Source organism: Zasmidium cellare, assembly GCF_010093935.1.
Source record: "Zasmidium cellare ATCC 36951 unplaced genomic scaffold M409scaffold_11, whole genome shotgun sequence".
NCBI classification, from domain to species: Eukaryota; Fungi; Ascomycota; class Dothideomycetes; order Mycosphaerellales; family Mycosphaerellaceae; genus Zasmidium; species Zasmidium cellare.
The window spans coordinates 395928-420830 of NW_022986955.1; the positions used below are offsets into that span (position 1 = coordinate 395928).

General features: G+C 54.4%; 11 protein-coding genes across 11 annotated transcripts; 6 read left to right on the top strand and 5 right to left on the bottom strand.

The window, feature by feature from the left end:
- Positions 1–1267: 1267 nt before the first annotated feature.
- Positions 1268–2833, top strand: M409DRAFT_52871 (uncharacterized protein; the record flags this gene model as incomplete). The annotated part of the gene is made up of 3 exons (XM_033812199.1): positions 1268–1344; positions 1401–1979; positions 2038–2833. The coding sequence occupies 3 exons, from the start codon at positions 1268–1270 to the stop codon at positions 2831–2833; spliced, it is 1452 nt and encodes a 483-aa protein (XP_033669766.1).
- A 934-nt stretch (positions 2834–3767) lies between these two features.
- M409DRAFT_65240 (GMC oxidoreductase) lies at positions 3768–5907 on the top strand (the record flags this gene model as incomplete). Its single annotated transcript, XM_033816423.1, has 4 exons — positions 3768–4052; positions 4105–4852; positions 4905–5050; positions 5185–5907. The coding sequence occupies 4 exons, from the start codon at positions 3768–3770 to the stop codon at positions 5905–5907; spliced, it is 1902 nt and encodes a 633-aa protein (XP_033669767.1).
- A 551-nt stretch (positions 5908–6458) lies between these two features.
- Positions 6459–7321, top strand: M409DRAFT_20893 (uncharacterized protein; the record flags this gene model as incomplete). The annotated part of the gene is made up of 2 exons (XM_033805606.1): positions 6459–6814; positions 6868–7321. 2 exons carry the CDS (start codon positions 6459–6461, stop codon positions 7319–7321), a joined length of 810 nt encoding a protein of 269 aa, XP_033669768.1.
- Positions 7322–7819: 498 nt separating this feature from the next.
- On the bottom strand, positions 7820–8763 carry M409DRAFT_65241 (uncharacterized protein; the record flags this gene model as incomplete). The annotated part of the gene is made up of 2 exons (XM_033816424.1): positions 7820–7832; positions 8000–8763. 2 exons carry the CDS (start codon positions 8761–8763, stop codon positions 7820–7822), a joined length of 777 nt encoding a protein of 258 aa, XP_033669769.1.
- Positions 8764–9290: 527 nt separating this feature from the next.
- Positions 9291–11022, top strand: M409DRAFT_52874 (uncharacterized protein; the record flags this gene model as incomplete). The annotated part of the gene is made up of 4 exons (XM_033812200.1): positions 9291–9293; positions 9341–9405; positions 9451–9520; positions 9574–11022. The coding sequence occupies 4 exons, from the start codon at positions 9291–9293 to the stop codon at positions 11020–11022; spliced, it is 1587 nt and encodes a 528-aa protein (XP_033669770.1).
- A 277-nt stretch (positions 11023–11299) lies between these two features.
- Positions 11300–11677, top strand: M409DRAFT_52875 (uncharacterized protein; the record flags this gene model as incomplete). The annotated part of the gene is made up of 1 exon (XM_033812201.1): positions 11300–11677. One exon carries the CDS (start codon positions 11300–11302, stop codon positions 11675–11677), a length of 378 nt encoding a protein of 125 aa, XP_033669771.1.
- Positions 11678–12420: 743 nt separating this feature from the next.
- M409DRAFT_52876 (uncharacterized protein) lies at positions 12421–13260 on the bottom strand (the record flags this gene model as incomplete). Its single annotated transcript, XM_033812202.1, has 1 exon — positions 12421–13260. The coding sequence occupies one exon, from the start codon at positions 13258–13260 to the stop codon at positions 12421–12423; it is 840 nt and encodes a 279-aa protein (XP_033669772.1).
- A 449-nt stretch (positions 13261–13709) lies between these two features.
- M409DRAFT_20898 (uncharacterized protein) lies at positions 13710–15665 on the top strand (the record flags this gene model as incomplete). Its single annotated transcript, XM_033805607.1, has 1 exon — positions 13710–15665. The coding sequence occupies one exon, from the start codon at positions 13710–13712 to the stop codon at positions 15663–15665; it is 1956 nt and encodes a 651-aa protein (XP_033669773.1).
- Positions 15666–16553: 888 nt separating this feature from the next.
- M409DRAFT_20899 (uncharacterized protein) lies at positions 16554–18140 on the bottom strand (the record flags this gene model as incomplete). Its single annotated transcript, XM_033805608.1, has 2 exons — positions 16554–17615; positions 17670–18140. 2 exons carry the CDS (start codon positions 18138–18140, stop codon positions 16554–16556), a joined length of 1533 nt encoding a protein of 510 aa, XP_033669774.1.
- Positions 18141–19773: 1633 nt separating this feature from the next.
- M409DRAFT_20900 (uncharacterized protein) lies at positions 19774–21967 on the bottom strand (the record flags this gene model as incomplete). Its single annotated transcript, XM_033805609.1, has 4 exons — positions 19774–19854; positions 19929–20439; positions 20515–20635; positions 20959–21967. The coding sequence occupies 4 exons, from the start codon at positions 21965–21967 to the stop codon at positions 19774–19776; spliced, it is 1722 nt and encodes a 573-aa protein (XP_033669775.1).
- Positions 21968–22844: 877 nt separating this feature from the next.
- On the bottom strand, positions 22845–23954 carry M409DRAFT_20901 (uncharacterized protein; the record flags this gene model as incomplete). The annotated part of the gene is made up of 1 exon (XM_033805610.1): positions 22845–23954. The coding sequence occupies one exon, from the start codon at positions 23952–23954 to the stop codon at positions 22845–22847; it is 1110 nt and encodes a 369-aa protein (XP_033669776.1).
- Positions 23955–24903: the final 949 nt, after the last annotated feature.

Sequence of the window (24903 nt, forward strand, 5' to 3'; positions counted from 1 at the left end):
CAATGTCGGTAGATAATGGGAATCAAATCTCTGGGCAGGTCTGACTCCTCGCGTGTATATTTCTCCAGGGAGTGGTCGAAGTGCTGGGCTGATGATGTAGTGTTGAGGGGTTTGGTATGAGTCTTCGAAGCGGAGATGTATTTTCGAATTTGCTGGGAGCCATAACTGTTGCGAAGACCGGGCTCGGGACTGGCTTCTGGAGGCGCATCGCTTGAATGATAGGTGTTGGAGCATCCCAGATGCGTTAAGCAGTACCAAGGCGATGAGGTAATGCTCGAGGGGTTGGTGGGCATTGGAGCGACGGTTGCATGGTGCTTTGCGTCTTGCGCTGACCGTCATGTATACATGTGTGTTTATCCGTTGGGTAGTCGACATGGTAAGCTCACGATGAAGTGTCGAGAGGCGTTGTATGAGTCTGCGAAAAGGAGACAAGTCTTCAATTTTGCAGGTTCGGAAGGCGTGCTGTTTCCGTGGCAGGGCAGACTTTTGATGGGGTATCTCCAACAGTTCGAATAAGACTAAGGCCATAAAGGGCTGTTCAACGAGTTGTCAGACGTTGGAGCCACGGAGATGTATGGTGCCTTGTGTCTTGCACCGACCCCTCGCGTGTGCGTCTCTCCGCAAGGTAGCCGTCGACTAAGCTCACGATCAAGTGTCGAGGGGCTTGGTATGAGTTCGCGCAGGGGAGAAAACTCGTCGAGTCGGTAGGTAGAGCCTCTTGAAGAGCTCCTCTCGGCACGGCCTTTACACGGGTATCAAGTCCATGACAAGTAATAACTTTGGTATGGAAATCCCCGAAACTTCAAGTAGGACCATGGCGATGAAGGAGAGCTCGAGTAGCTAGTAGACATGGGAGCGTCGGAGATGCAGATTGCTCTCCGTTCTTTGCACGTGACGCCGACCAACAAACCGAGGCCGAGTGGCTGGAACAGTTTGCTGCGGGAGCGGGAGCTAGCCAGATCTGGCGCATTGAGTGCGATCCTGCCGGCGGGGAGCAGGGCAAGCGCGCAGGATGCTGCCGAGAGGCAGGCACGGACTCCAAAATTTCGTCAGCGACCGACTTCACTTTCTGCTTCACTCGATGGCTCATTCCTTGACTCACATGCTCGCCTGCCGCCGCCTTACTTAAAAGCTCACTTCGACCCTCAATTGCTCCCTCGCATCTGCAATTCATCCCCAGAGCTCGACGCCCGTCCACGCCACGCAGAGAGACATCGAGCACCTTGACGTCTCGCCGATAACGGGGAGAGAGAGACCACTTCACACCATGTGCCCTGTCCCAGAGGAGAATGGCCACGCCAATGGCCAGGTGAACGGCATTGGCGCGTCCGATGGCGAATACGTGTACGTTGACCCTACCTCACCTCGCCGCCATAGCGCATCTACTTATCATCCCACAGCGCCTTCAAGACCAATGCATCCTCGCGCCCCCAAATGACCAATCCCTATGCGCCCGTGCAAGACTTCCTCAGCAACGTATCGAACTTCAAAATCATCGAGTCGACGCTACGAGAGGGTGAGCAGTTCGCCAATGCCTTCTTCGACACTGAGACCAAGATCAAGATCGCCAAAGCTCTCGACGAGTTTGGCGTCGACTATATCGAGCTCACCTCCCCCGCCGCCTCTGAACAGTCAAGACTCGACTGCGAGGCCATCTGCAAGCTCGGTTTGAAGTCCAAGATCCTCACACACGTGCGGTGTAACATGCAAGATGCCAAGCTGGCTGTTGCGACAGGTGTGGACGGCGTGGACGTGGTCATTGGCACCAGCAAGCATCTCATGGAGCACAGCCATGGCAAGGACATGGAATACATCAAGCGAACGGCGATTGAGGTCATCGAGTACGTCAAGAGCCAGGGCAAGGAGATCAGATTCAGCTCGGAAGACTCTTTCCGCAGCAATCTCGTCGATCTCCTCACTCTCTACAGTGCTGTGGACAAGGTTGGTGTCCACAGAGTCGGGATCGCAGACACAGTCGGGTAAGTCGAGAAGCGTGGGCATGTCTGTAGGTGATTCAGCGGTACTGACATACTGCAGCTGCGCAACCCCTCGCCAAGTATACGACCTCGTCCGAACCCTTCGCGGTGTCGTCAGCTGCGACATCGAAACCCACTTCCACAACGACACCGGATGCGCCATTGCAAATGCCTACTGTGCCCTCGAGGCTGGCGCCACCCACATCGATACCTCGGTCATTGGCATTGGTGAGCGAAACGGTATCACTCCTCTCGGTGGCCTCATGGCTCGCATGATTGTGGCCGACCGCGATTACGTCAAGTCCAAGTACAGACTTGAGAAGATCAAGGAGATCGAGGATTTGGTGGCCGAGGCTGTCGAGATCAACGTCCCCTTCAACAACCCCATCACCGGTTTCTGTGCCTTCACCCACAAGGCCGGTATCCACGCCAAGGCCATCCTCAACAACCCGTCAACCTACGAGATCATCACCCCTTCCGACTTCGGCATGAGCAGATATGTCCACTTCGCCTCAAGACTCACTGGCTGGAATGCCATCAAGTCGCGTGCTGAGCAGCTCGGTCTGAACATGACCGAGGCTCAGATCAAGGCTGTCACATTGAAGATCAAGGCGCTGGCAGATGTCCGACCACTCGCAATCGACGACGCAGACAGCATCATCCGTAACTTCCACTTCAACTTGAGCGCGGACAAGGAGCGACCTCTTCTCGAACTCAGTAACGAGGAGAAGGCCAAGTTCGCCAAGGCAGAGCAGGACCTCAGCAAGGAGCAAGAGAAGCGACAACTCGACCAGACGGCCGATCAGGAGGCAGATGTACCTGTCGCCAAGAAGACCAAGACGACCACAGTATCATAGACGACATTTTGACAGGTCGTCTGTATGATCTTACATCCGATCCCGCCATCGAGTAAGCATTGGGGAGCTTGCTACGCGTGCATGTGACGGGGATGAAACAGTAAGGCGTTTCTTGGAGCGATTGGCGGTTTGCTCTTTCTCTGGGATTCAGGCATTCGTTGGGAGCACTGGCTCATCAAAAGTAAGCTTCAGCAGCGAAGTACTGTATAGATTAGCACGGCATCCGAGATATCAGCGAAACAAGCCGTATTGAAGGTGTATTATCGAAGACCTTCCAAGCTGCTTCCGACAGAGCTTCACGCCGCCCAAAGTCTGTTCACATCCGACGTTCTTCCCGACTGCAATTCCGCTGTCGACTCGAGGCTGTGTCTTCTCTTCCCCATACCCCGCATTTCAGCCCGCGCTATGTCTCCATTGATTGAAGTTTGTTTGAGGAATGCATCAGGTGATGGAGTCGCGTACATTCAGAAGACTGACCCTAATATGCAGTAGGAGACGCGGTAAGGCGCCCAAAACACGCATTCGAAGACTCGAATCGAACATAAGACTGCTCTCAAAGATTGCCCGGAACAGTCAGAGCTGAGCGGGCTCTCACTCGGTCAGGCCACCCAGCGCAGCACACCTCAGCATGGACATTGCTCGGCTGCGCGTTGATCAAGCAAGAAAGACCAATGGCTCAAGCTCGCGGCGCGGAATTGAAACGACCGGTGGCTTGCGGTCGGGCGGACACTACTCGTTCGTGCCATTAAGGTGGGGGCATCATTCGTCCTCTGAGGGTAGCTCTGGCCCTGCAGGGATGATCTTGACGAGGACCTGTTCCGCTTTTGGGTGGAAGAGCTCTGGTCTATAAAGGACGGCTGAGCTGTTGTGGTGGGAGTGGACGTCTGCTCCTTTCGTTCGGTCTTGTCAATTCCTTTCGATTTGACGATCCAGTATGGCGACTAACGGTGTCAATGGCTCGGCCAATGGCCACCACCTCCCTGCCCTCCATACCTCTGCTGAGGACTTTCTCAAGCACGACTATGACTACATTGTGATTGGTGGCGGCACAGCTGGGCTTGTCGTTGCGGCTCGCTTGACGGAGAACGAAGATGTCACTGTTGGTGTCCTCGAGGCTGGAAAGTCGAAATTGGGAGACATGCTTGTCGACTCCCCCGTCGCGTTCATGCAGATGTTCATGAACAAGGACTACGACTGGTGCTTCATGACCGAGCCGCAGGTCAGCACATCTCGTCCTCGAAATCCAACACCAATGACTGATATTGTCACAGGAAAACAACAAAGGTCGACGACACCACATCCCTCGCGGCAAAGCCCTCGGCGGCTCCTCCGCCATCAACTACATGATGTACGTCCGCGGCTCCCTGCAAGACTACGACGACTGGGCCATCATCAGCGGCGACGAGTCCTGGAACGCCGAGAACATCCTCAAGTACATGCGCAAACACCAAACGCTCGAACCCATCGACGACAGCGTCACCGACCGCTCCACCATGCCCTTCGTCGGCGAATACCACGGCACCTCCGGCCCCGCCAGGACATCTTTCAACGACTTCCGTCTGCCGATCGAGGATGACTTCATCAAGGCGTGCGACGATGCGACGAAGATGACGAAGAAGCCCAAGGATCCTTGGAGTGGCGATCATATCGGTTTCTACAACACCCTCGGTCTTGTGGCGAGGAGTGGGCCGAATAAGGGCATGAGGTCTTATGCTGCGAGGGGGTATTTCGCTGCGAATGCTTCGCGGCCGAATTTGCATGTGCTTTGTGATGCTATGGTGCAGAGGATTGAGTTGGAGGGGGATGTGGCTACCGGTGTGACGTTCAAGACTGGCGGGAAGGAGTTTACCGTTAAGACGAAGAGGGAGGTACTTGTGGCAGGTGGTGCGATCCAGTCGCCGCAGATTCTGGAGTTGTCTGGTATTGGGGATCCGGAGGTTCTCAAGGCTGCCGGTGTGGAGGTCAAGATCGAGAACAAGAGTATTGGGAATAACTTCCAAGATCATTGTCTTACGGCGGGTGAGTCCATCCTTTTTCCGTTTAATATGCAAAGGTGCTGACTTTGGTGTAGGTGTCTGGGAGGTTCAGAAGGATGTTATGACCCTGGAGGCGATCCACAATCCTCAGGTCATGGAGGCTGCGCAGAAGCAGCTTGCTGAGACGGGCGGTGGGCCCTTGACGAGTGTTTGTACGATGCAGGGGTTCTTCCCTTATAAGGTATGTATTCACATTGCCGGCTGGCGATGTGATCACCTGAAGTTGCGAGGCACTCATCAGCAGGCATTGAGCGTTGAGCAGAACGATGAGGACACCTCATCCATAGGCGAACATTCGCTGACGAAAACGTGTAGTTATTCGCCACCCAAGAAGAACAAGACCGCGTCGTCAAATCCATCGAAGCCGACCTCCCCAACCTCTCCCCCTACCAGCGCAAACAATACGAACGCACCCTCGCCCACCTCAAAGACGACAAATCCGCCAACCTCCAAGTCGTCCTCATCCCATCCCGCTTCGGCATGGAAGCCGGCATCGAAGATCAATCCGGCGTCTTCCCACCTCCTTCCACCGCCGACTACACCCCCGCCATCTCCGGCGCCATGTGCCTCCAATACCCCCTCTCCCGCGGCAGCGTGCACATCAAAACCTCCAACCCCGAAGACCACCCGACCATCGACCCGGCCTTCCTCAAACACCCCGCCGACGTCGACGTCCTCGCCGCCGGCCTCAAAATGCTCGGCGCGGTCGAAAAGTCCCCCCACCTCCGCGACAAAATCACGTCCCGCGTCTTCCCGCCGCCGGAGGCCGACATGTCCGACACGGAGCAGATGCGGCAGGCCGTGCGCGAGATTTGCATGTCCGAGTATCATGTCTGTGGGAGTGTGGCGATGGGCGAGGCGGTGGATAGCAAGTTGAAGGTTTATGGGACGCGGAATGTGAGGGTCGTGGATGCGAGTGTTTTTCCGAACCATGTCAGTGGGAATATTGTTAGTAGTGTTTATGCGGTGGCGGAGAAGGCGGCGGATATTATCAAGGAGGAGCATTTGTATGGGGCTTTGAGGGGGGTTAAAACTTAAGGGGGCTGCGTAGGGGGTGTGTGGAGGAGATTGATGGGGATTTTGATATATTTTGAGAAGTTTCGTATGCTTGATATCAATTGGCTTTTTAATGAAGAGTCTTGTATTAATCGAACCTACGGCGTTTGACGATGAATTATGGCTGAAGGCTTCTGAGAGGATCTTCATGTGATTGCCAAGACTTTTGGATGCATGGCCAGGAAAGTTGATCCTGTCTGGGAATCGAGACTGCTGAGAGTCCTAGTCTTTGTCTACCGGTGTTGTTCCGTCCACTCGAAAACAATAGCCATTCTCTCTGCCGAACAATCCGTCTTTGTCCCTGTTCTGGAATACAATCTCTTGTTCCCCCTACACAATCCTCTTTCATCTCAAGAGGTCGACATCACCACGTGCCAGTAACATTGGGGTTTGCTCTGCATTCACGTGCATGTGCCGTGGCGCACGGGACGGCGAGTTCTATATATGCGTCCAGCTTACTGAAAACCCACTCGCAGCCTTACCACTTCCCTCTTCTTTTCTTCTCCAAATTCGAATGACACATTGGCATGATCATGGACCGTAATACAGACAACGCCTCGCGGGCTCTAGAATTCAACTCGGATACAGTGGAGTACCCCGAGGTTGTGCAGCAGGGCTGGGGACAAAACCTGTATCATGCTGCCCACAGCGTCGATGATGGGGCTTGGAAAGGCTCTCAGCAGCATAATTTGACGAGCGCTGAGATGCAGGAGAAGGTGTCGGACGCAGCCGAGCAGCGTGAGAGAGGCCACCGCATTGCGCGAATGCCAGTCTGGGCTTTCTGGCTCTTGCTGGGTGCTTTGGGTTTGGTCGTCATCGGTGCCTCCGTGGGAGGTGCAGTGGGAGGCTCGGCGGCTGTGAGGAGTCACGACAGTAGCAATGATTTGAAGTATGTCCGCATGCGAGTCGCGCTGTTGGGTATCACTGACCTTCTACATTAAGCACTTCTGGTACATCATCCATCCCATCCGCCTCCTCCGCGAATCCCTCCTCATCCATAGGCTCTACCTCGTCCATTAGTTCTACCGCCCCATCTGCGTCTGCGACTGCATCCACGGATTGCCCCGGCGTCAACGGAACAGCATACACTCCAGCGGGGTTTTCGGGACCAATAAGCCCAGGCACTTACACGCAAGTCTGTGGTGGAAATGATACCAAGCCGCGATGGGTACAATCGAATGGACAGCTCACATCGGCATTCGTATCCTCGCTGAAGCCTTGCATCGACTTATGCAGCTATTGGAATCTCTTAGCCTCAGACCAGACCACGCTTTGCGCCGTGGCGGCTCTCATACCCGATGGCAGGCCGCCTTATAACTGCTGGATCAGAAACACCTGGAACAACTCGGACGACTTCGAGGATCGCTACTTGGCTCTTGGATTCTTGAATTCTTGAATCAGTGCTCGGGATGTTGAAATGGAATAAGACCTCTGAATGCCAGGAGCTGAATGCAGTGCTGCCGAAGAACCGAGTTGGCACTCTTCGACGTTCAACCGCAATTCACTTGTCTTGTCATTGCGGTCATTTGATGTCAGGAGATAGAAGGAATAACGTGCAGGTGAGGATAAGTTACCCGGGTCTTGCATATCGGGATCTTGCTTGACATGAATCAATCGCAATTACCATCATTCCAATCACATGTATGATCTCATGTCGTAATGCAAATACAGCTGCGCCTCAGCCTGACGTTGTACACTGTATCTCTCCCTCAACATTCTCCAAACATCATCGGACCGCCCACGCAGCACTTGGTGTCGTAGATACCGTCCCGAGAGACGGAGAGGAACCAATATAAGGGTGCAAGGTAGTTCTCGCACCTTGTGTCGCGACGTCGTCAAGGTGATGGCCATGAGATGGAAAGGCTCGCTGTCTTGGCGGACTTGCTCATCGGATCTACACCTTTCTCCTTCGCCAAGTGGTAACAGTTTCGTAGCATTCGTCGTGATTTCGATTCCCCAGGGCGTGGCTCTAGTTGGGCTTTTCCTGTAGTTATTATTGTGCTTTCTTTTCTCGTCTCCATCGTCGTCAATCAGATCTTCCATGGGTTGCATGTCAGTACAATCTTTGAAGAACGCCGGCAGTAGTGCCAAAACTTCGCCACTGTTAGGAAGCGTCGAATTCCACGCAAACAGTGATTCGTCCGCGTCCTTTTGCAAGATCTCGAGTTGCAGTCTCCGAAATGCGTTCTCACCCTCTCCATACAGGAGGGGCATATTGATGTCAAACAACCCAAGCATGCAATAGGCCATGTCCTCGACACGGGTCGTTTCTCTACAGCTAGCCCACGACATCTTCTGCGCTGCAGTGTAGACCCGCGGCCGGCACTGCCCGCTCAAAATGTCCTCAGGAATACGGGTGCATTGTGCTATGGTTTCCCGAGCGCTGTGCTTCGAGCTGATGTACTTCCAGTTGCAATCGTAGAAGAATACCGGGGACGCAGCGACGAGTTCCTGCAATGTCCAGCCGCGACGCCACCATTCACTGCGTAACCAGTCGTTCTCCCCGCATGATGCGTCTTTAAGGTAGACGTAGCAGGTGGACGCATTTTTGTAGTAGCGGTACATGGAGTTGATGGCCTCAGAGATCTCGGCGCTGGATCGTTTATCGATGCAGCATGTGTCGACCCACGCCCAATCGATATCATGTTCCTGCAGTAATTTGCAGAAGTTCTCAATCTTCATGTACCCTTTCGTGTCTTGGCCACGGCTTTTCCGGAATTCTTTAAAGGAAACCTCTTGTTCGACAGATTCCCAGCGATGTGAAAGGATGCCATAAGGAGGTGTGGTCTCTGGAAGAAATTCATGTAATGCGAGCGTGGTGGTATTGATGAGCCACATGATAAAGGCGTACTGGTGTCACATCACCATCCGAACGCAGCTGCGTCTATAGCTCTCGTGAGCATTGGTGGTTGAGCATCGCGGAATGACTGAGACTGAGATTGAGACTTCGGTAACAGAAAGAAGTGATTCGGAGGGCGGCCTCAAGTCGTTCAAGTTGCGCTATAGCCACAGTGTGAGCCACATCAGTCGTATCTCACGATTCCCAGCCACACTGGCTTTGCTGTCCCGTGATGCAGTGCGTCGATGTATGCACGGGGAGACGGTAGATCATGATCGTGTTTGCAGGATCCGCTCTTTGGATAATTCGAAAGGTTCATGGTACATGTAGGTCAACCTCAGAAGGGAAGGAAGTGAAGTCAAGTTCTAACCAAGCTCCCATCAAATTGTAGTTAAGGCCACCGCCAACTCTAAACGTGCTAGCCCCAAACTTTAAAGCTTAACCCTGCGGCAGAAACGCGAGCAGCTTTGAGATTTTGGAAACGCGACTGAGAGTTGAACAAACACTCCCGCACATACAGTACAAGATGGTAAGAGAAGCCATGCAAAGCTCAAGGAAATCTGCTGACATGCTCAGTCGCAAATCTTCGAAGACGGATCGACCGAAGAGAGAGGCGAGAATGCACGTCTTAGGCAAGTCTCGTGAGCAGGCAACTTTTGTGGACGGTATGATTGACGATGGAACAGTGCCTTTGTCGGCGCTATTGCGATTGGCGATCTCGTAAAATCGACCCTGGGACCCAAGGGTCAGGACAAGGTACGTGAGAAAGTGATAGTGTCGACACAGTCTCTGACATTGCTGTTCGACAGATTCTCCAAAGCGGTTCGACCGGCGAGATCATGGTGACGAACGACGGCGCAACGATCCTCAAAAGCGTAGCTCTCGACAACGCAGCAGCGAAGGTTCTGGTGAACATCTCAAAAGTACAAGATGATGAAGTAGGAGACGGAACGACGAGTGTCGCAGTCCTTGCAGCAGAACTTTTGCGCGAGGCGGAGCAGCTGGTAAATCAGAAGATCCACCCACAGACGATCATCGAGGGCTTCCGGATAGCAAGCGCAGCGGCTCTGAAAGCATTAGAAGAGACGGCGACGGATCACAGCGCGAACCCAGATGCGTTCAGGAAAGATCTGATCTCTATTGCGAGGACAACGCTCAGCTCCAAGGTCCTGAGCCAGGACCGAGACCACTTCTCGACGCTTGCGACCGACGCCGTGCTGCGTATGAAGGGATCCACGGACCTCACTCACATTCAGATCATCAAGAAGGCGGGCGGTAAGCTTTCCGATTCATACCTCGACCCTGGATTCATTCTGGACAAAAAGTTTGGCGTCAACCAACCTAAGCGAGTGGAAAATGCGAAAATCCTGGTTGCCAACACATCGATGGATACCGACAAGGTCAAGATCTTTGGTGCGAGAGTGAAGGTTGAGAGCACGGGCAAGTTGGCTGAGCTGGAGAAGGCTGAGAGGGAGAAGATGAAGTCAAAGGTGGAGAAGATTAAGGCGCATGGTATCAACTGCTTCGTCAACAGGCAGTTGATCTACAACTGGCCCGAGCAACTCTTCTCCGACGCGGGCATTGCTTCGATCGAGCACGCCGACTTCGATGGTGTGGAGAGACTGGCGCTTGTCACTGGCGCTGAAATTACCAGCACATTCGACCATCCAGAGCACGTCAAGCTTGGCCACTGCGATCTGATCGAGGAAGTCATCATCGGCGAGGACAATCTCATCCGCTTCTCAGGGGTAGCAGCTGGACGTGCATGCACCATCGTGCTGCGAGGATCGTCAGAGCAGCTTCTCGACGAGGCCGAGCGCAGTCTACACGACGCACTTGCTGTCCTCTCACAGACTGTCAAGTCACCGAAGACGACACTAGGAGGCGGTTGTGCGGAGATGGTCATGGCAAAGGCTGTCGACCAGGCAGCCCAGAACGTCGCAGGAAAGAAGGCGCTGGCTGTGGATAGCTTCGCCAAGGCACTTCGACAACTGCCCACCATTCTCGCCGACAACGCAGGTCTTGATTCGGCAGACCTCGTAGCCAGATTACGAAAGGCTGTCTATTCTGGCATGTCATCGAGCGGTCTGGATCTGATGCGACCGGGTGGTGGCATTGCAGACATGCGCGAGCTGGGAGTGATTGAGAGCTACAAGTTGAAGCGTGCGGTGGTATCGAGTGCTAGCGAAGCCGCTGAGCTTCTGCTAAGAGTCGACAACATCATTCGCGCGGCGCCACGAAAGCGGGAGCGGATGTAAAGCGTCTGTAACACGTTCTTGCATGGCGAGGAGTCGGAAGGAAGAGGATACGGCGCCTTGGTAGATACAGATACCTGCTCGACTACTGTGCATGATGTATGAATGAAAAGTATTCAAGTCTGTATCCTACCTCTTCTCACATGAACACGTGAAGTCTTGACGCTCTCGCACGGGCCTCCCATATCCCAAACTTTGGAGCTGCACGTCAAGCTTTAAGACTGCATCCACGATTGATCTCTTCCATCTCCAACGGTTACACATCACGCTCGCTATCACCATGTCCGCCCTACTACGAAACCTCCGCCTCAGACCTCTACCCGCAACGACCCTCCGCCGCTACTCCACGCAACAACAACAACCACCGACCTACCAACCTCCCTCCCCAACAACATCCGCCGCAACAACGATTCCCCCTCCCCCTCCTCCCTCCGAAAACACCTCATCAGAAAATAGTCGCCAGCCAAACGCACACCGAGAATTCTATCGCTCCGGCTCGGGACGCGCAGTCGCGTGGAATTTCCTGGTGGCCATGGCGACGTTTCAGGTGCTGTACTTGGGGTGGTTGAAGTTGGAGAGCATGGAGGTGAAGAAGATCAAGAGTGGGGAGGTGGAGGAGGTGGAGGCGCAGGCGAAGGAGTTGGTTGGGAGGAAATGAGGGTGTGATGGGGTATCGATGGGACCTGGAGAAGAGGGGAGATCTGGGATTGAGGGTGACTGAAGGCGCTGTGTATGGGGGAAGCCTCCTCGAGAGGCTTGAGACACAAAATAGCCCCAGCAAGACTTTCCAAGCTTGATCGGGTTTACCTGCTCTGGGGCAACAATAAAGATGGCTCAGATCACCGCTGGGCAAGCCAAAAGCTTCGAGATGCAAGGTGCCAATACCACACCAGCACCAGGATGCGACCGTCATTACCGGTGTAGCAAAACAAAAGAGCAGATTGTATCGTTTGCAGAAAGTCAACCCATGGTCGGAAAGGACTGTGTCCCAGTGGCTTCATAGAACGGCCAAGGTCGATTCGCTTGCAAAAAGATGCGGCTCCACTGTGATTCGAACACAGGTCTCCTGGATGCAACCTCCGGCCGAAGCGAGAGGAGCAATACAATCGGTATCATGAGACCGTCCCCCTGAGGGGCCGACCGGAACGCGCACAGAGGCAGCGCCCTTACCTCATATTTGCCAGACGTGCTATGCCACTGCACCACGGAGCCCTTTCGAGATGAGTGGTAGTGGTGCTTTGATCTGGTGTATCAAGAGTCATACGGAACAATGAGAGGCTGGGAATACGGCTGCCATTCCACATCAATATCGAAGGAGATCTGGAACTAGAACAACGATGAATGCAGGTGTCCGGCATATCGCATTCGACTCATCTCCAGCTTCCAGTATCTATGCTCATCCTAAGCTGGCCTAAACCCTCCGCCACGACCGGAATCTTCCATCAACTCAGCACGGAGACTGTGCAGTTCTGCCAACTGGCGTTGTTCACGATCATCATCATACACCACCTCCTTGGACTCCTCAAAATCGATTAATCTAACCCCAGAGTCTTTCCCGCCCACAAGAAAGTTGAAGCGATTAACATCCCCATGGATCAGGCCAAGTTCATGAAACTTCCTCAAAATGGCCTCGCAGTCCCGCAGATCTTCGATTGACGCACAAGTCCGTCCCTGCATCTTCTCCAGCAGGAAGCCCATGGTCCGACCATTCTCGTGGATGTGCCCTAGGAAGCGTGGCGCCAGGTCCTCCGCTTTCCTTTGGTTTAGGATCTGGTAGATTCTGGTTTCGCGCTCGATGCGTGGGATTTCCCATTCGAAGTGGGCGATTTTGGCGATGGCTTCTACTTGTACACGAAGGGAGGATGATGCGGTGGTGTCTAGTGTACGCAACGGGCCTGGAAGGAGTGTTTCAAAAGTCGCAGTGGAAAGTTGTTTCGTCCTTTGGAGGGTCAAGACATCGAAGGAATTGTTGTGCCAGACATTCTCGACGCCTGCTAGCTTCCTGCCAGACAGCTGGGCCTTGAGCTCGCGAGATTGACTGTCACGAGAGATATTGGCGACTGTCCAAGAGGTATCGTTGTACGGTAGTACCGGTATATGGTTCAGAGGCAATGAGAGGTGGTCTGTATGTAGAGCGCCCGGCTCGACGATGATGTATTTGACGTTGCCTTCAGACTCGATGCGGTATTCGCTCTCGGTCTCATTCTCTGGATCTACTTCCATGGACAGGATGCGAGGCATGGCGAGATGTGGACATTCTATCAGTCAGAAAAGTAAGATGATATTCTCCTCGTGTTTCTGCGAAGGGCGAGGTTGAGAGCTGCAAGCATATCGCGAAGTCACGTGAATTTATGACACTATGCCGGAATATGTGTTCGCATTATGACCAAAAGACAACTCTGACTATTCACACATGATTAGACATTGGCGAGATGTCTGATCTAGAAGCGGAGAAATGCTTGTAACTCGAAGAGTAGAGTGAATGATTCATCACGTGGTGAACGCCAAGCACTCTACGCGTGACGCGAGGTGGGAACGCCCGACGCGCGAAACTCTCAAAGAAGCCGCGACTCGACTCGACCGCAGCTTCTTCTTCCACAACCCACATCCCACTCACACCTTCCACGCCATTCGCATTTGCAGCGTTCGTGCTTTCCTGTTCTCTGTTTTGACTTCCGAATAGAGCAATCATGCCTTCTGTACTGGGCAAAAGAACTCGCAGCGCCGCCGCTGCAGCAGGTACGAACCTGTCGCCAGCAGGACTGACGAGCAGGACTGATACCTCGACCGCAGAGAACACGAGCATTGCGACTCGCGCAAAGCGGAGAATCACAGTTAATGAGCCGAATGACGAGAATGAGAACCCGTTCATCACCGCCCGCAAAGATGCAGACGACAAGGACGAGCTGGACCTCGAGCCTCCGGCCAAGAAGACGCGTTCCTCGGGGAGGACAACAGCACCTGCTAAGCACGGCGCCGCGGAATCTCGTGTGGACGTGTCGCCTGCCAAAGTAGCGTCCCACTTCAGAGTGTCCAAGAGTGCGATTGGCGTGTATCAAGATGGAGGAAAGAAGGATGGGAGTGCGGCGACGCCTCAGACGCCGAGACATCGCGATGCGTTGTCGAAGAAGGTGCCGATCACTCCCAGACATCGAGTGCTTGTTGCGGGCAGTCGTGCCACGCCGAAGACGCCAAAAACTCCTGCTACGCCGTCGAATGCGGGGACTGCGGTTTACAATCAGGCGAGGCAGTTGTTTTCGCGGTCTTCGAATCCTGGAAGGCTGATCGGACGGGAGAACGAACGAGCTGAGCTGTCGACGTTTATCCAGAGTGCGATCGAGTCGAAATCGACAGGATGTCTCTACGTGTCGGGACCGCCTGGGACGGGGAAGAGTGCGCTGTTGGATGAGGTGATCCAAGAACATACACAAGACGGGAGTGTACCGATATCAGTGGTCAACTGCATGAGCGTGCGGAATCCGAAAGACCTGAGCCAGAAGCTGTCGGAAGACTTGGGGTTGAAGGAGGATGCAAGGTTTGACTACCTGAAGTCATGCTTCATCCGCGGCAAGGCGAAGGACAGCCAGAAGTATCTGGTGGTGTTGGATGAGGTGGACCGACTCGTCGATCTGGACCTCTCCCTCCTCTACAGCCTCTTCGAATGGTCGATGCAAAACACCTCCCGATTGATCTTGATCGGCATCGCCAACGCTCTCGACTTGACGGATCGGTTCCTACCAAGACTCAAGTCCCGCAACTTGAAGCCTGAGCTTTTGCCATTCATGCCATACAGCGCTGGGCAGATCGCAGAGGTCGTCACCTCGAAGCTCAAGAGCCTTGCACCGGCAGACTCACAGATCGTGCCCTTTCTGCACCCAGCAGCAATCCAATTCTGCGCCAAGAAAGTCGCTGCACAGACGGGCGACCTACGCAAGGCCTTCGACATCTGCAAGCGAGCAGTCGATCTGGTCGAGCGAGAGACACGGGAGAAAGATGCGAAAGCATCTCTGGAGAACAGTCCCTCGAAGACCCCTCTTATGGAGAACATTAACCTCTCCTCCCCTCCCACCGCATGCCTCGACCACCGCCGACCAATCTACACCCTCTCCACAGCCCCCAAAGCCACCATCGCCCACATGGCCAAAGTCACCGCGCAAGTGCTCAGCAACGGCGCCACCCAACGTCTCTCGGGCTTGAATCTCCAGCAAAAAGCCGTCCTCTGCGCCCTCGCCGCCTTGGAGAAACGCAAACGCGACTCGGCCGTCGAACGGGCCATGTTCGCCACTCCATCGAAATCCAATAACACCACCGCCGCATCCATCAAACAGCTCTTCGAAACGTACAGCGCCCTCTGCAAACGCGAGAATCTCTTCCACCCCCTCTCAAGCGTAGAGTTTCGAGACGTGGTCTCCGGGTTGGAGACGCTGAGTCTGGTTTCTGCTGTGGATGGGAACGGGAAGAATGGGAGTTTCGCAATGCCTGGTACGCCTTCGAGTGGTCGGAAGGGGAAGGGTAGGTTTGGAGGTGTGGCGGTGGGAGATGAGAGGCGGGTGGCGAGTAGTGTGGGCATGAAGGAGCTGGGTGCGGTGTTGGAGGGGCCTGGGGGGGAGTTGTTGAGGGAGATTTTGGAGGGGGAGGGGTTGTGAGTTTACAGTGGCTGGTGGTGGTGGTGATGGTGGTTTCTGTTGCATGGCGATTGTGTGCTTTGTTTTATGGCATGGCGAGTGTGGGACTTGGATACTGCTGTTTAGCGAGGAGTTTCCATGATGAGCAGGTGGATGGTTCCTTTTGCGTGTGCGGCATGAGCAGACAGTGCTCGTGAGAGGGATAAAAGATAAACGAATGAAATCCACGTCGCTCATTCAAAACATTACCTTCCCAACCTTCAATACAATTATCATAATATGCGCCTTCTCCTGCTTGAGAGAGACTCTAAATGATAGACGTGCAACGAACTCCCCGCCTGGAGTACCAAATGTAGGGTCATCTATCTCAACCCATGCATGTCAAGGTCGGTGTCCCATGCTGGGTTCGTATGGTAATGAAGGATTGAGCGTGACGTGGCTTTGGCTGTTCCTCGTATAGAATAGTTCATGGCCGGAGATATAGATATAGATATAAGACGATGGGGCAGAATAAGAGAAAGTAAGCGCCGTTTGATGAACAATTTAGGTTGGGATGATTCGTTTCTCTGTTTCTTTTCATTTACATATTTCTCCAAAACGAACGTATCGATCAAATTCAAAGCCATCGGGATTGCCGGGCAGTAACAGAGAGGAGGGAGGTGGTCAGGTATGGTATCATTTCATATTCCCCAGTCTCCACACATACAAAAGATTCTTTCCCATCTCACATCCGTCCGTCTGTCAGACTATTCATTCATGTCACAGATGCACATATCGTTCTGTATTCCCCAGATCCTGTTCAATCCCTAACCCCAGAAAAACCCTAAGGACCCTGACCCTGAAACACCCATCGCTTCGCTGGAATGCAAGATAACAAACAAACACAACCTCTCGCCTCTCCTCACCCATCTACCGAGGGAATCTCCTCTCAATATCCGCACTCGGCGAAAGAGGTCCTTCGTACGCCCCGGGAATCGGCACAGCATCGTAGACCTGCTCGCCAGGCGCAACGGCGGAGAAATGTTCTTGCTGCGTTTCCCGCGGTGGCTCGGCCATGAGGGGGGAGTGCTGGTCTTCGTTTATCTCCGGCGGTGAAGGGGGCATGGTGGCGACGGGCGTGAAGCCTAGCTGCTGCATTTTGGGGGTCGCGTTCGTCACGCGGATGGGCGGGGCTTGGAGTTTGAAGGGCTGTGGTGGGGCGGCTTTGCGGTCGGCGTCGATGTACTGCACTTCGCCTTCCTCGACGGCCGCGGCGTGTTTGTAGTAGTCGGCTCCTGGCTGGGGCTTCCAGCCGCCGTCGCGGGGGCTGAAAGGCGCCGGGGTGTTTGGTGCGGATTGGGAGCGGAGTTGGGCGAGGTAGAGATCTGAGCGGGCGCGATCCCTCGCGGCCATGGATTTGCGGAGCTTGCGTTTGGACCAGATGCGGTAGAAGACGATGGCGTAGACGGAGATGGTGAGGACCTCGACGACGATTTCGATCAGGGCGCAGACGAGGGACCAGTTTTGCAGGCGGCAGACGAGTTCGTACTTGACGTCGCGCTGGAAGAGTTCTTTGCGTTCGTTGTTGACGCACGACCAGCCCCACATGTCCTTGTTGTTGGAGTTGTTTTTGGAGGTTTGCAGGACGGCGGCGCCGACGGCCCACATGACGATGCTGAAGATGAAGAAGGCGACGGAGAAGGCGGTGTAGTAGACGGCGGCCTTTTCTGCTCGTCGGTGACCACCTCGCCAGTAGCCGTAGAAGACGCAGATGCAGGCGAAGAGCGAGATGCTGGCGATGCTGAGGAGGAGGATTTGAGGCCAGGTCTTTTGTCCTACTGCCCATGGTGGGAGGTTGTTTCGGGGAGGAAGTGCTTTTGTTGCGTTGAAGATGGCGAATGTGGAGGTCAACATGGCGATGACGATTAACGAGCAGGAGAAGTTGACGCCTCGGAGGAAGAACTTGGCTATCCGTACGCGAGTCTTGACTTTCTGTGGAGGAGGTCAGTAAGTAAAGTTAACCATGTTGATTAGAGTGATGCTGACCAGATCTTTAGCTTGCTCCTTTTCGGTGTACGCTTCGTGCTTCTCGAGCACATCCTCTTGTCGAAACGTCGGACTGAGAATGGCATTCAGATCCCTCGGCGGCGCACCAGGAGTCTTCATGGCACTCTTCAGCGGACTCTTCGGTATCGACTTGGCGGTAAGTGGAGGGTTGTAGTCGGTGTCGGGCATTTCGACCGATTCATGTTTGTTGACATAGCCGAAGCCGACGTCTGATACCTGTGGTTGGGCCATGTAGTGCTGGGTGGGAGGCTCCTTGAATGGGTTCCGTGCGACCTGCGAAGGCTCGATGGGAGAGTTGACGGCCGTCGCCTCAGCGAAGCGTGCGGTGCGCGGCGACTTCAACGACGGCGGCTTGACGGAGAGAGTGGAAGAAGAAGTGTCCTCGGAAGGCGACCGCGCCCGCACGGCAACCTGGACGTCTTTGGTTGGCTTGGTCTGACTGTCAGACATGCTGTCAGAGGCGAGCTACCGGGGTGGAGAGGGTAGTGAGGCCAAGCGGGCTGGGGCTGAGATGATGTTGAGAAGGAAAACAACAACAACAAGAGGCCAGCTCGAGGGTTTGGAATTAAAGAACGATTGGGATGTAAGATGTTCGTCGAGGCCAGCTGGGGAGAGGAAAGAGAAGAAGCGGTGGTGCGATGGTGGGGGAGGTCTTGGGTATAGTGGTGGTCGGCGCTTCGCACGGACAGCCGCAGTAGCAGCAGTAGGCCACCAGACTGCCGGGCGCCTGCGGGAGATGTTTTCGTGGATTGGATGCTGGGACGACGACGCTGGAGATTGGGAGAGCAGAGAGTGGTGAAGACGGGCGGGTAACTACTCACCTCCACCAAATACTCCCGCGTGGCTCGCAAGAGGTGGATTGAGGGCCTGAGCAAGCTGATAGGCCGGGTGAAAAATAGACGCTGGGAGCTGGAGAGGTGTGGACGGCGTGCAGCTGCAGCTCAAGGATCCCGTTCGTGCGCTTTTGCCCCGTTGGGCATGCTGTATAGTGATCTTTGGCGTGGCCACGAAGAAGACGACAACGAAGAGATGTGAAATGGAAGATGTTCTTGCGGTAGCAGGAGAAGAAGGTGGATGTCTGATCTCAACGGCGAAGAGGCATGGCCTGCTCGGGTCCGACACATTGTCTGTATGCTACGCGCCGGGCAGAGTTGCCAGCCCAGTGGGAGGGGGGATGATTGGAGCTGGGCGAGTCGCGAATGCACCGACCCTGCAGCCCTTCACGCTTCGGCAAAGAGCGGGCCACACCTAGTTTTGTGTCGCACGTCCAATCAGAGCTCGTATCGGGCTTAGACTTTCGTAGCGGCGCTTAAAACAGACTTCACTCTTTCGCGACCGCTCCTCTTCACGTGTTCAATCACATTCTATTCTATTTCATCCAAAAACAGGTTCATCAACAGCGTCTACGTATATACCTCCTGCTTGGTCAACATCCCCAAAAGCGTTATGATCCTGCCATCGTGGAACCCGCGCTAAATGCTGACGACCATCCTTCAGCTCAAAATTCAGCCTCAAGGCGCCCAGCATTCTACCCTAATAGGTCGGCACAGGGTCTAGGCCCATCACAAATCATACCCCATCTTGTGCACCGGAGTCACGCCCGTCGTCACCTCGCTGTCGTACAAGTTGGTCGATCATGTATTTATATGCGTTCGTCACCTCAGCGCGCGGTTACGATTGCCACATGGCGGGGGACGGTCGCACAGGGAGGTGTCCTTCGAGGCGACCTGCTCTGTTCTGACTACATGCCGGCGACCCTCGTTGTGATCGACGTTAGAGCTCTTTGATTGTTGACTGACGGGTCGTACCAACAATTTCTCTTACTAGCCTTTTCTTGTACACGACCAGCACAATCAGCACTGCCTCAGTCAGACCTCGTCATGACCCAAGCATAACATCGGATCTCCTCGCAACTTACCTGTTCTTGAAGGAGCCAAACTACCACATGAAACACCAAGCATACGGCCACCGAGGATGACAGCAACAACTCAGGCCTTATCAACAAACACGGAAAACCCGTCCATGACGACCAACTCTCAACACGTGGAATCTCTCAAACTCAAGCTTCCTTGCAGTTTTATCTCTAATCCTGTCTATCAACCCCAGCCAACCCCTCCCGACTGCGATGATATTCCTGCAACACCTGATCATAGAATCCATAATACTGACCAAGCCACCACAAAATTAGCCCATCATCTTCTTTCACACCCCTTCCAACCCAAGAGAAAGACAACTCACCATTGTATTCCTCACATTCCCATCCTGCTCTGGCGAAACCAATCCCCCCAGCTGCGGCGACTCAGGCCCACCCCAACTCAAACTCCTCTTCCTCGGAATCGTCTTGGGAACAAGAAACTTCTCATCCTTGACCGGCGGCTGCGGCGAAGCAGGAGACGCCGGAATCGAAAGCTGCGTGATCAAAGCCGGCGTGCCGGACCTCCTCGCCGTAGGCGCATAGAGGAGGCTATCCCTCACATGCTCGAACTTCCCACCCTCTTCAGGAGGCGACATTGGCGAGTCGCTCAGCACGCCTGCAGATTCTTCTATCATCGACGCCGGGCTGTCGTTCAGTTCGACGCGAGGTCGATCACCCACCGCTGTAGGCGCAGGCGAGACATCCCTCGATCGCTGGAAGAGCGTCGTCGGCGCCGCGTGGGGGTCGTCGTCGTCGCCGAAGGCGAAGGGGTTCCCCGGGTCGGAGTAGATCGTGCGGCGGATTCGGCGGATGCGGCGGACGCGGGCGATTTTCCTGTAGTTTCATCAATGATAAGGTAAGTGGCATTTTCCTCTCTCTCTCTTTGTGTGGGTCTTTGGATATACGTACATATACTCTTCCTCGTTGACTTCTCTCGGAACAGACGGGGAGGAGGGACGGGTGCTGTCGTTGGAGGAGTAGGTTGAATCTTCTTCTCCGTCGGGAATGTGGGAGGAGGATTCCCAGAATTCTGGGAGGGGTCAGTCAGTCTCGATGACGACTTCTGCTTTTGAACAGAGAAGGTAGGAGATGTGTTGGTGATTGGAGATTTACAATGGAAGAGAAGAGAAGAAGCGGGTCTTGGTGAGTACTTACAGTGAGTCGTTCCTATGTTGTTTGGTTTTCTTACCTCTGATCATATCAAAGTCAGGAGAGGAAGAAAAACAAGAAGAACGAAAGAGAAAGCACAAAAGACCGCGAAGAAATGCTTAAAAAGCAAAAGCCGCAAGATAACAATCAAAAAAGAACTCCACGAAAAGAGCACGAAGCGAGGACGAGATCAACTCAACTCACCATCAACCCTCCTTCCCCAACATCCCCCACAAAGCCCCTTCGTCAACGCCCCCTTCCCGGTGACCTCCCTTCCACACCGCCCACAACTCTCCAACTCCCCCTCTGGCGCACAGTCAGCGAAACTCAACCCCGAATCCTCACTGCCCCGCCGCTTCTTCGCCCAGTCGGTTAATTTCGAGACCGCGATGGCTGTGCGCTCGATGGGGTCGGGTCGTGGGTGGTCTTGTCGAGGTGGTGGTGGTGTGTGGGTAGAGTAAAGTGGCGGTAGTGCATTCCGTCGAGCTTCGCGCTCCCTCCGTCTCGCCTCCCTGTCCGCTCGAGACTGCGCTCGGACAGCCTCCCAGTCCTCTCTTTGCTGGCGCGCAGTAGCGACACTCTCCCTCTCAATCCTCGCTTTCTCATCCACCATCCAGCGTCGCCGATCATGTGAGTTCAAGCTGACAATATCCTTTCCGCGCGACAACTCCGTCGTAACTCGCGTGAAAGCGTCCTTAATCGACGAGGCTGACGCACCAGAACCCCGACGGCCGCGGGAACGTTTTTGCTTATGCTCGGGTGTGGGGGGTGGAGAAGCGGAATCAGAACTGAACATACCTTTCACACTGCTTTTCCTGCCCCAAGAGAACGTTTTGCTGAAGCCCGAACGCATCGAAGACGAAGAGGAGCCCGGTCTTGACGACGAAGAGCCTCTCCGCTCCGAACGCGGCGTCCGAGGCCTCTCGGCATCCAAATCCCCTTCCCCATCACCACCAATCCGTGGACGTGGATGCCGCACGACAAAATCCTCCACTACATTCCCCTCCTCGAACCTCCCCTCCGCATTGCGGACGATCCGCCTCACGACGTCGGGGGTCTGGGGTCGGTTGATGGGGGAGGGTGGGGCGGGGGAGTATGTTCGCGGTGGACGGGTGGTGTTGAGGGTTGGGGTCGAAGGACGAGAATCGGGGCGGAGCTGAGGACGGCCTCGAGGGGGTTGGATTTCGAGGGTTCCGAGGTGTTTGGTGGCCATTTCTAGGCCGGCGGATTGGCGGGAGGGGGGAGGGGGCATTTGGCGGGTTGCTTGTGTTGGGTTCTGGGGAGGGGGGAGGGGTGGCAGGGGTTTGTTGTCTTTTCTTGATGATGGAGGTTGGGGTTGTTTGGTCCGTCTAGGGGAAATATCGGCTTGAAGTTTCTGGCGGTGATGGTTGAGTTGTTGGGTGTGGGAGTCGGTCATGTCGTAATGAGTAGAGGGATGATTGGAAGCCATACTGCAGTAAAGTTCAAGTTATTCTTGTTGTTGTTGATGTTGATGTTGAGGTGGTCGTGTGTGTGTTTCGATTTCCGTCGGTGAAGACCTGCTTGCACCGGAAACGTATGTGTAGCTTTGCTTTTGGACAAAGAGAGGTTCGGTTGTGTGAGTTGGTTGATAGAGGGGGAAAGAAGAGAGAGGCAACAATGTGTTTATATCGAGCTTGTTTTGAGAGAGACAACGACAGGGTCTTAGACAAAGCATCGGACAAAGAGGCATTGTGTTGAGGGGGTTCTTTGAGGCGAGCATTGTCTGAGTCGGAGACGTGAGAGAACAAGTCACTGGAAAGGGGGACAAGTCTTGATCTTTTTTGAACAATGTTATTGAGCTGCAGCTATTGCTATACTGAAAGAAACGCAAACACCTCCTTACACTGACTAACGCCATCGCCGGGTAGATGCATTGAACAAAGAAGGAAAAAACAAGCTCAGGATTAGAAACCTCTTTTTCCTTTTCGCAAGATCAGTCGAGGGCCGTGTGCCTGAGACAAGGTGTTAGCCAAGACCAATTGAGAAGTAAGATTGGGTAAGACGAATTGGCATACCTCGTACATTATGCATTAAATAAACATCATAAAAACCCCCTGTGCTTCCTCTCTCTATAGAGCGAATGCGAATCCACCGACGATGAATGAAAGAACGATCGAAGTGATGAAGCCCAGCTGGCTCGTCGATGCCATGCCCTCGTATGGCGGTGGCGTGATGTTGCTGGTGTTGCCGGTCGGGTAGCTGTCTCCTGGGCCTCCGGCACCGCCAGTGGCTTTGGCGCGGCACTCTGGGCCGGGGCACTGTGGTGCGGCGGCGGATGTTGTTGGGTATGGTGGCGTGGAGCCGCCGCCGGAGCCGCCAGATGGGACTGGTGGCTTGTTGCCGCCGGACGAGGCTGGGTTGGAGCCTGAGCCTCCTGATGGTGGGTTGGAGCCTGAGCCTCCTGAAGGTGGGTTTGATCCGGAACCGCCCGATGGTGGGTTGGAACCAGAGCCGCCAGATGGAGGGTTCGATCCAGAACCACCTGATGGTGGGTTAGAGCCAGAGCCGCCTGATGGAGGTGGAGTAGAGCCGCTGCCAGAACCGCCACAAGACGTGCCATCGCAACCCTCGTCTGGGTTGGACCAAGAGCCAGTTGGTGCTGGACCGCTGCCGGAACCACCGCCTGGAGCTGGGTTTTGCACCTGGCCATCGGGAATCTGCTGGATTGGTGGTTTGCCGCCTTCAGAGGTAGGCTTGGGTGAAGCTGGAATGCCGCTGGTCGCGTCGCAGTCGCATGGCTCGGTAATGGTGACTGGCACTGGAGTCTTGTCGCAGACGGTGCACTCCTTGACGGTGACGGTGAAGCCGTTGGGAATATGGCTTGGGCCTGGAGTCCAGGTTGGCGTTGGCTCTTCGCAGCTCTCGGTGACAGTGTATGTAACTGGCACGGTGCCAGTCTCGCATAATGAGAGGTAAGTGGTGGTGTAGGTGGTGGTGTGGCCTGGCCCCTTTGAGGTGGTGGGTGCTAGAGTTGGGCCACCGCTGCCGCCCCATTCGCATTCAGGGCAGTAGGTGATGGTCAGACCTTGCGTGACGGTGATGAGAGTCTCCAGCGACGCGCTCGGGCAGTCGTCAACGGTCATGGTCGTATATGAGACTGGTAGAGATTGCGAGCTTGTGGTTTGCGCAGCAGCACCGGCCACCAACGCCGCGGCGGTTGCTCCCCTTCGGACCTTCATTGCGAAGATGTGTATGAATTATTCGAATGTTTTTGGTGTTGTTTCGTTGCTCGATTACGAAGGTCGCACTGAACGAATGACTGCAAGTAAGCGAGTGTAAGTTGCAAAGAATTAAAGCTTGGGAAGATCGAACGAGTGAGGTCCTCCGCAAGCAGTGATTGTGAGCAATGAAAGACAAGAAAGGTTACGGCATCTGGAGTGTAACTACCTTATAGTGAGTACCTGTTCGCGGCGTTGTTGTGTTGATACTGCTTGCATTCCTGGCGCAGATTGCCGGGTTGGTCGAGGCCGCATTCCTCATGGCTCGGTAACAAACAGCCGAATCGGGCAGCTCCAAACTGCCGTCCAGACGGGTAGCGAAATGAGATGCCACTGTACACCGACTAAGCTGTGGCTGTTGAAGTGCAGCTCCCCTCATAGTCTTATTGAAGCTTGTGCCGTAGGTCCAAAAGCCGTTCAGTCGAGGAGGCACAATCGCTCGGACGGGATTCCACGCCGACCCCTTTGTCCTGGAAACTGGTTTTTAAACCGGTGGACACGACAGCGCTGTTTATGCGTACACGGCTTGATTGATGCTCCAAGGGCTGAAAGTCTCCATAGCCCATGGATGTAGCTTGTCCATGGGCAGGAGTCCAGGCGGCATTGACACACTATAATCGAGTATATGCATCCATTCGAATCTGATATCTGTCAATGAGTTCCAGACGACGAATGGGTACGGCACAAAATCATGAATCAGAGAAAGGGCGCAATCTTGCCGTGATCAGCCATCGTGCCTGTGAGTCCACGTGATAGAAGCCAGCCATGATAGGCTGAAATGAGCACGAGTCCAGCAGTGCGGAAGAGGTCAGTCGAGGCATACTGAGACGGCCGCATGCCACCCGAGATGATGTTTTCAACCAGAGCACACCGGAACGTGGACGTGTGGTCGAGGTCGCGTCCGAACTGA